We start from the raw sequence: 9,870 nt of genomic DNA on the forward strand, positions 1-9,870 counted from the left end.
AACTTGTCTCGGGCATTTGATCCCAGGAAGAGAAAGCTAAGTCATAGACACAGACATGTGCTCAGAAAAGACAACAAAACTAATGGGCTGTCACAACGGCTCATGGGGTAGAGGCCCTTCTCCTCAGGCCTGATACCTGAATTTGATTCCTTGATCCCACAAAATGGGAAGAGAGAACGGACTCCTGAAAGTTCTAAAAGTTGACCTCTGACCTCCTGACTTGTGCTGTTGCACAACTGCACTCAGACACATAAAAAGAGGATTTTTTTTTTTTTAGGATAAAGTAAAATCACCACCAAAGTAGAAGATTTACTACTACTGTAACTACAAAAGGAATCTTCCTGTGACCTATGGCAGACTAAAGCAGGGAAAGTGGTGAGTTGATGGTAAACTGGCTTACACAGGGAGGCCTGATCTCAAAAGGTTCAAAACGTCCCCAAAAGAATGCAGATAAATGCAAACATTGGGCACAGACACCTCCCCTCTCCCACCCCCACTTTTTCATTTCCTAACCGCTTTTTGTCTAAAAATTATTTCCTAGTTATTTAAGAATTTCCTCCAATATATTTTGAGCCTGTTGATCCTCCCTACGTGCTTCAGTTCCTCCCAGACTCACCCCCCCCAGTCCCAACTTAGTAGTCTCCCCGTCTTTCTTTCAGCCCATCAAGTCTAATTTGTCCTTCCCAAATAATCTTCGATCTAGTGCTTGCCTTGGAGTGTGGTCAACCTACCAGTGGTCACATCCTTAGAGAAAACTGGCTCTTCCTTTCCCGGCAGCTATCAACTGCCAATAGCTCCTCAGGTATATTGCAGTGGCTCCTCTGCCTTCTTTGTCCTTTGTATACTTTGTCCTTTTTATTTTAAAGATTTTTTTAAAGAAAAATTGTGTGTGTATGTGTGTGTTTGCGCGTGAGTAATCGCGTGCACACGCATGAGCCTGAGTGTATGTATATGGACCACGAGTCCTCGGAGGAGGGCAGAATACTTGGGAATTCCAAGGACTAGAGTTTGAGGCCATTGTGAGCAAAAATATGGGCGCTGGGAACTGAACTTGGGTCATCTAAGAACTAAAAATGCTCTTAACTGCTGGGCCATCTCTAGAGTCACCATTATTTTGCCTTTATTGGTCATTATTTTCTCTTTGCCTTAGGTCATTACTTTGGGCAAGAAAATTCTAGAATGAGTCAATGCATGAGTGGTATCCGGCAGGTGGCGTAGGAGGGCATGGCGTAGGAGGGCATAGCATAAGGATCTGGGGATGGCCTACTGCAATAAGATGGCGCTACCAAACCAGGGAGAGGTTTTCTAAGTTCTTCAGTCTCCAAAGCAAGAAGGAACACTCCTCTAAGAGAAGGTCTCTTTAGGGTAAGAATTAGTGCAATACCTTCCAAGAGCTTCTCCTCTCTCTCTTCCTCGGAGTCGGAGTCTGCTTTCCTCTGAAAGAAAGCACGAAATTTGGAAATTATCCGGTGCATGGTTGTTGTTATTTTTATGTCTGAGGAAGCTTGAGTACCAAGCGGTACCAGGAGTGAGGCTTCGCTTGTCTAGTTCTGTCTCCCGGGAGAATTCACAGCAGCTCGCACAGAGGCTATTCTCCTTCCGTGCTCTGAACACTGGCTCTAGGCTCTCACTGGGGCAACACTGCCACGCACGGCACGGAGCGCCAGTGAGCCTGCTCAACCAGCCAATAAGAGTGTAGATTACACAATGAAGGCCGCGAGTCAAGGGAAGTAGGAAGGCGGGACTTCACAGCTTCTCCGTCGCAAAGAGTTGGGATCTAGTAGTCAATCCAAAATAGGCTCCACCCGTACACATTTTCATGGCTTGTTATTGTAGTTTTGTTTTTGAGATAAGATTTTATTCTAACCCAGGCTGCCTCAAACTTGTGGTAATCTTCTTGTCTCAGCTTTCTTTTTTTTTTTCTCTTTTTTCTTTTGTGGGCTTTTCGAGACAGGGTTTCTCTTTGTAATAACCCTGACTGTCCTGGGACTCACTCTGTAGACGAGGCTGGCCTTGAACTCAGAGATCTGCCTACCTCTGCCTCCTGAATGCTGGAATTAAAGGATGCCCTCAGCTTGCTGAATGCTGGGATTACAAGCATGAGCTACCGCATCCTATTGGACCATTTTTTACGAGAATAAAATCCAGGGAGCAAGCATTGCTGCTTGTTTACAGCAACAAGTTGCTGCTCCAAAATGTTAAAGCAAGCAATAGTTTCCCGACTAGAACTCTGGAAGCCCTGGAAACAAAAGCAAGAATAAGGCAATAGAATTACACTGGGAATCTATTTCAGTGGGTGAATGGATAAACAAATTTTTCATGTGCCTCTCTCCCCAGCCAAGCAGTGTGATGAAAGGCAAGGCCGCCAAGGGGAAAGGTGGGACCAGCCTCCGCTGTTATGAATACTTAGGAGGCAAAAAAAATGGAGAATCCTCCATTTGAGGGGGAAAAAACCCTAAGAACTTTTGGTATTGGACAGGACATGCTGCTCAAAAGAGACCTTATCTACTTTGTCAGATGGCCACACTACATTCAGCTGCAGTGGCAAAGGGTTGGTTCTCTTCTTTTTGTGTGTGTGCGAGGGGGGGGGGGGTTGTTAACAATGACTCTCATCCAATTCCACTGGATGCAAATTAGTGCTGTTAGAACAGTGTGGAGCAGGGCAGATGACCTGGGGTATATTTGGGGATATATTTAAGTCAAACTTTCAATTAGAAATTTCTATTAGGCCTTTTAGATTTTATATGTTGAAGAATTTTTGCATTTCAACTATTTTTTAATCTCTTGTCATAAAAATTACAAATTGAATACTACTTGAGTTTAGAATAGTCTATGGTAATACTGCCTTTGTAATTACTAGCACTTTTCTATTTCTTGTTTTTAATTTATTTTTTTCATTTTACACACCAACCACAGTTCCCTCTCCCTCCCCTCCTCCTGCTCCCCTCACCCCCCCACCCCCATCCACTCCTCAGAAAGGGTGAGGTCTCTCATGGGGAGTCAACAAAGTCCTCCACAGCATTTGAGGCAGGATCAAACCCCTCCCCCTGTATCTAGGCTGAGCAAGGTATCCCTCCATAGGGAATGGGCTCCAAAAAGCCAGTTCATGCACTAGGGATAAATTTTGTTCCCACTGTTAGTGGCCCCAGAGACCACCCAAGCCCACAGAACTGTCATTGACATTCAGAGGGCCCAGTTCAGTCCCATGTTGTCAGGGTTCCCCAACTGTCAGTTCAGAGTCAGTAAGCTCAGGTCAGCTGTCTCTGTGGGTTTCCCCATCATGATCTTGAGCCCTTTGCTCATATAATCTCTCCTCCCTCTCTTCCATTCAGCTCCAAGAGCTGGACGCAGTGCTTAGCTGTGGATCTCTGCATCTGCTTCCATCAGTTGCTGGATGAAGGTTCAAGGATGATAAGGTAGTCTTCAATCTGATTACAGGGGAAAGACAGTTCAGGCACCCTCTCCACTATTGCTTGGAGTCTTAGCTGGAATCATCCTTGTGCATTCCTGGGAATTTCCCTAGCACCAGATTTCTCCCTAACCCCATAATATGGATGGAACTAAAAAAAAATCTCTGGAATGAGGAAAAGGATAACCAGGCTACATTCCACAACCCCTGAGAAGCTAGGTAACAAAGAAGACCCTAAGCGAAAGATGCACAGATGCACCTGGGAAGGGGAAACAGATAAGATCTCCGGAGTAAATTGGGAGCTTGGGGAGAGAAGGAAGGGCAAGGGAGGACAGCATGAGGGAACTGGATGGTTGAGTTGGGGGAGGGACAGAGCAGGAGAGCAAAGAAAGAAATATCTTGATAAAAGGAGCCTTTATGGGGTTAGGGTTCTCTTTTATAAGTGTCCAAAAATTGCCTATCGGAATTAAACAGACTATCAAACAGTTACCCCTCTGCTCACGCTCACCTACAAATCCAGGTTAGATTACACAGAACCACCATAGTGCTCTTCCTGCCTTCCTAATGTCACAAGATGGGGGTCCTCTATTGCATCCTCAAGAGGAAGGCCAGGCGGGGGCAGTTGGTCCACAGGAACAGGAAGACAAGTACCACCACCACTGCCTTTAACACAAATTGACTTGAGAGGTTAAGCTGCTGGAGGTTCTGAGGACCATTTACAATAAGTGACACAGTGAGCTCTGACTTTCTGGGTCCCACATCTGTGGCTAAGGAACTTGCCACTAAACTGAGTTAAATGTGTATTGCCGGGTTTTCTTCTTTTCCTTCTTTTGTATTTTTGTTTGTTTGTTTGTTTGTTTTTAAGAAAGGTTTTTCTGTGGAGGCCTGGCTGTCCTGGAACTCTGTAGACCAAGCTGGCTATGAACGCAGAGATCCACCTGTCTCTGCCTCCCTACTGCTTGAATTCAAGAGCTGCATCACCACTATGTGGCCTGAATTTTCTGTATATAAATATATATTTTTTTCATTCCAAATATGCCATGTGTGTCTAACATAGTCAGCCATAAAAATTAATAAAGCTCCAGACGGTGGTGGTGCACACTTTTAATCCCAGCACTCAAGAGGTAGAGGCAGGCAGATCTCTGTGAGTTTGAGGCCAGCCTGGTCTACAGACTGAGTTTCAGGACACTAAGGGCTGTTACACAAAGAAACCTTGTTTCAAAAAACAAAACAAAACAAAACAAAAAAAAACAAACGAAAACAAAACAAAGCACCAAAACAAAAACAAACAAACAAACAAAAAACTTAACTACACTGATGGCTGTATCATATCTACATTAGTGTTTATGATTTTTCAAAAGGTAAGCAATAGCAAGTGCTGGCAGGTTATAAAGCAGTTACAGTGCTCACGTATTGTGACTGAGCTTGTTTAATTGGCACAGCAGCTAAAGCAACTCTCCTTCCCCTTGGACTGTTTCTCAGAAAGCTAAATGTAGGGTGATTGTATGCTCTGATGATTTCACTATTATACATACATACATATATATACACATACATATATATGTGTGTGTATATATGTATATATATATCCTTGTGCGCGCACACACACACACACACACATAAATGAATAAATAGTAATTTAAAAAAATCATGTTATCCCTGAGCGCTTGGTGCTCACGCTTACAATTGCTGCCAGAAGTCCTGTCCCATAGGTTTTGGGGGGCACTTTGACGAGTGGCCTAACAGGCGCCATAGCTGCTTGCATCACAGACAGTTTCATAGGGAGTTTTGTAGGGGTTCTGCCGGGGTTCGTTTTTTTAACACCAAGGAGATAAAGGTAAGCAAGGTATCATGAGCTCTCAATCTGATATGTATTCATTCTTTAAAACTTTATTTATCCATTTATTTAGTGCATCTGCATGCACATATGTGTGTGCACACTGCGTGCCTGTGGAGGTCAGAGGATGATGACCTAACCTGCAGAAGCTAATTTTCTCCCACCATGAGGGTCCTTGGGATTGAACTCAGGTCATTAGGTTTGGCAGTAAGGGTACCAAAAATACAAATTTGGCATTTGGGCAACAAACGGACACCCTCTTACTGAGAAAGGAAATGAAGGGAAAAGAGAGCAGTTCTTTATCATTAACCACTTCTCCAAGATCAGAAAAAATGTGTAACAACAGGACATAATATGCAGTTTTCCATTCATAACTGCTCTCTTAAAATTGCAAATTAAGGGAAGAGCAGTTATTGTACAGATAGAGAGCAGTGATGATGGGCCACAGCAGTCAAAACCATCTAAAAACTATTTTTATTTTTTAAGACAGTCTGTATAGACCACCCTCCTGGCCTGGAATTCACCAAGTTCTGTCTGCCTCCGCTTCCTGAATACTGAGGTTAAAAGTATTTTTCCGGCATGCTTGGATGTATAATGATTTTTTTTTAAATGGAGCAGTGTATTAATCACATGTTCCCTTATGATTTAATTGTTAGTGTATAAAGAAAGTTCTATAATAAATAAATCCTATTGAAATACAAATCAGTGTTTGTAAGGTCTGAGAAAGAGAAAATAGAATATGAACTATAAGGGAATTTAATCATACATTGGTTGAGGCTATTGTTTTTAATGTTACTAGGCTTGGTTTATTTGATTTGGTTGAATCTTGGAAGACAGACTATAAGGTCCATCATAAACAAAGCTCTTTTAGAGTTATCACTGGTTTTCATTACTGTTCCTTTCATTATACCCTTGAGAAGTAAAACACTTTTTTTTTTTTTTTAGCGACAAGTCCCTTTCTACCACAAATTTAATCTCGCTGAAGCATGTGTGTTTTCTGCCTGTCCTTTTCAGAAGCTCTGCAGGTGTTTGCTTTGCTTTCCCTTGAAGCTCCAGCCTTAGGGTAAACTGAATTTTACTAAACAACCACTCCTAAATTGTTGGGCAGAATAGGGCCAGTGGGGTTAAAAATTCATGGGACACAATGTGACTGCAAAGCTTGTCTGTCTTCTTTGAAGCATAACATTTTTGAAAAATATTTGATGTTTTATTCTAGTTGGGGTAGATTTTCTAAAGATTTGTTTATTGAAATTTTATTGTATTTGTCCTTATTTAATGACCACCTGCTATACTCGTGTTTGTTTTTTTAAATAACTGAATATTTTATGGTATATGGGGACCATACTTTGTTTATCCCTTCATGAATTGTTGAATACTTCATATTTTTTCAATTTCTTGGCTAATTGTTAACTATGCTATGTTAAGTAAATATTTCAAGTTACTTAAAACATTTTGAAATGAGTTTTTAATCTACTCTGATAATCTCGGTCTTCTAATTGATGTGTTTAGAGCACGATGGGGTACACCTTTTATCCTAGCACTCAGGAGACAGGGGCATTTTTCCTAGTTTGAGAGCAGCCTGGTTCTCATAGATAATTGCAGGTCAGCCAGGACTGCACAGTGAGACCCTGTCTCAAAAACAAAATTTAAATGAGTATTGAAAGGATTTAACTAAGACATATTAATGTATCTTTGTCCCTTAATTCTGTTTCTTTCTCCTGTTCCTATTTTCTTCCCCTACTGTGGATTACATGAATACTTCTAAATTTTCATTGTGATTTATCTGTACTGCTGTATAATGAATTTCATATAGTCACTTTCAGTGTCTGCTACAGGTATTACAATCTACATATTAACTTCTCGCACTCTGCTAGCATTGGCATTTTAAATCATTCCCAGCAATATAGAAGTATCACTCTTTTTAGGTCTGTTTAACCTCCTTTTAAAAACACATTTCTAAGTATTTTAGCTGCAGAAGGAGAGAGCATTACATTAGCTGGCATTTACTTTTTGAGGTTATTCACTCTCAAATTTAATTTTGAAAACACATTAAGGGGGCTGGATAAAAAATTCAGCAGTTAAGAATGCTTACTGATCTTCATGAGGACCCAGGTTTGATTCCAAGAACCCACATCAGTGCATTCACATCCTCTGGCCTCCATTGGCATGCCTCCATTGGCACTAGGCACACGCCTGATGCGTGATAAACTCACACAGGTGTGCACCTATGCACATATATAAAATAAATAAACTTTTCAAAACCCAGAAGAAAGTCCATTCTACTCATCCTTATTTTTTACTCACTTTAATATTTTCTTCAAAGAAGGACATTATTATTTTGACATTTTAAGGGAAGATCCATTTTTCACAAATTCTAATATTTTTTTTCTCCATGACTGTCCATATTTACCCTTAATTCTCAAAGACTGTAGTCATGATGTGTTTTGGAACAGACGGGAGCATGGATGGTGGATCTGTACTGCTGTACTATCTCTTTAATGTTTCAGGTTTCCCTTAAAAAGCAAAACAACAACAACAACAAAAATCTCGACCATAAAAAAAGGACAATGATCCAAATATATGTGAATGTTCTGGTCCCCGCAAGCAGTTGTTCAGGAAGGGACGTAATGGTGAACAGGCATTTTTAGAGGAATACTCGGATATAACTTCCTTGTAAACTCTTAAAAGGCAATAAGGTGACTGCTTTTAAACTTGTAACCATATGGAAGCCTGAGGATTTCTTGCTTCATTAAATATGTAGGGATTTCATGGTATTTGGTCTAGTTTGGTTTAGTTTGGTTTACATAGCATAAAGCCAGGTGAAAAAAAAATAAGGGCATTTAAGCACACTACTGTGTCAGGGGTCATAAACAAAGAGCAAATGCAAATTCAAGACAAACTTGCTTAGTAACCAGGATAAACAGTTTAAATGGGGGCATTCTTAGAAATCCACGGGCTATGTTGGAATTTGCACACAGAAATACACAGTACCAGTAAATATAATAGAAAATAATACTTGAATATAGGTTTCGTAGCACACCATGGTACAGTTACAGTTCTATTTGAATTCAAGAAAGGTGCGTGGTTTTGGTTGGCCACATAATCCTGACGAAACTGGGGAAGAAGGATGAAGGTGTGCATAGGCTGGGGCTTCTGGATATGGTTTCTGTACAACATTAGCAAAGTGGTTGAAACCTACTAAACCTCCATTATCCTAGGGGATTCAGAAGAGCCAGCTCTGGCACTAGCACTTCCTAATTCACTTGGTCCTCAGGAATAAGCACTGAGCAACCAGGAAGGAGGTGAAGATGAACTCATACTGTGTGGGGCTAGATCACAGTGGTCTAGTGAGGGGGCCTGGGCTCAACAGAGACCTGCCATTAGGAACGAGAGGCGGGGTCCCTAAACCAGCTTGTCCAGGCCTTGGTCTCAGAGTGCGGGGGGGGGGGGGGGGGGGGGGGGGGGGGCTGGGCATTTAACCCACCTCTGAGGCTAGTTTGTGAGCCTGCTGCAGGGTCTCCATCTCAATCCTCCCAGCGCCTGCGGCGAGGGGGCGGAGCCAAGAAGCGGCGGGTCTGGCGGGAAGGCCAGAAGCAACCTAGGCTGCAGGGTGGTAGGTGGAGCACTGGGTGCTGCAGGGACCCGGGAGCCCGAGGGCACGGCTGCCGACAGCGTGGGATGGTTCCAGGTGACGCCCTGGGCTGGCTTTGTGGCAGGTGAGCGGGTGAGCCAGGCCGATGGTGGTGACTGCGGCCCTGTCGGCTGCAGCTGCGGCTGCAGCCCTATCCGGCCTGGCAATGCGATTGTTGCGATTGTTGCGTTGGGCGGCGACGCGCGGCTCGTACAGCATTTTCCGCAAGGGGCTCACGCGCACGCTGCTCACCTTCTTCGACCTGGCCTGGCGGCTGCGCGTGAACTTCCCCTACTTTTATATGGTGGCCTCGGTGATGCTCAGCGTGCGGATCGAGTGAGCCATCGCCCGCCACAAAGGTAGCCCCTGGGTGGAGAGCGCCACCCACGCCACCCACGCCACCCACGCCACCCCCGCTGGGCGGCCGCTTGAAGGACCTTGGGGCCTCACAGTGCCTAGAGACCGCGGGGGGAAGGGTGCAGACAGGACTGCCTGGGTCCCTCCATTTTAGGCCGCCACGGAGGGCCACAGTACTGCATCCCATACCACGTAAAACAAAACAAAACAAAAAAACTTAACAGCCTAGTCATTTTCCGCGGCATCCAGAGAATCATCAGAGTCTGGCAAACCTGTTGCCTCCGATTGACCAGAAAGAGGGAAAACCCGAAAGAGGAGGTGCTACCGCAGGATTTACCAGGCCCTGTGCAGGAAGGTATGCACGAACAGGTTGGAATGGGGGCTGTTGGGTATAACTCGTTTGTGGAAATAGGGAATACGCCATGGCACACCTGCTGCGTAGCCAAGCTTGGAAACTGAAAAGGTAGGCAAGGCTCTCCCGTGTCCCTGGTGGTGGTTCCATGATAGGGTATTGTGTGGCTATGACATCTTGGAGGGTCAGCTCATCACCAACACACAGACAGGGAGCCCCTCCCACCTTCCAGGCCTCAAGTTCTCTCTCTCTCTCTCTCTCTCTCTCTCTCTCTCTCTCTCTCT

General features: G+C 43.8%; 2 protein-coding genes across 4 annotated transcripts in view; one reads left to right on the forward strand and one right to left on the reverse strand.

Moving 5' to 3' along the window:
- The window catches only part of LOC126495405 (cancer/testis antigen 55-like), an 85,425-nt gene extending 76,605 nt beyond the window's left edge, over positions 1–8,820 (reverse strand). For 2 of the 3 annotated variants that reach the window (XM_050133012.1, XM_050133013.1), the window contains exons 1-2: positions 8,731–8,820; positions 1,385–1,436 (exon numbers count right to left, since the gene is read on the reverse strand). In XM_050133012.1, coding sequence (XP_049988969.1) covers positions 1,385–1,436; positions 8,731–8,769 — 91 coding nt within the window. In that variant the 5' untranslated portion in view covers positions 8,770–8,820. Of the gene's footprint in view, positions 1–1,384; positions 1,607–8,730 lie in introns of those variants that run through there. The other variant, XM_050133011.1, reaches the window with a different exon arrangement.
- Positions 8,821–8,954: 134 nt separating this feature from the next.
- On the forward strand, positions 8,955–9,465 carry LOC126495406 (small integral membrane protein 10-like protein 2A). The gene has a single exon (XM_050133014.1). It carries the CDS (start codon positions 8,984–8,986, stop codon positions 9,215–9,217), a length of 234 nt encoding a protein of 77 aa, XP_049988971.1. The 5' UTR covers positions 8,955–8,983; the 3' UTR covers positions 9,218–9,465.
- Positions 9,466–9,870: the final 405 nt, after the last annotated feature.

Source organism: Alexandromys fortis, unplaced genomic scaffold, assembly GCF_014885135.2.
Source record: "Alexandromys fortis isolate MF-2015 unplaced genomic scaffold, M_Fortis_MF-2015_v1.1 scaffold_494, whole genome shotgun sequence".
NCBI classification, from domain to species: domain Eukaryota; kingdom Metazoa; phylum Chordata; class Mammalia; order Rodentia; family Cricetidae; genus Alexandromys; species Alexandromys fortis.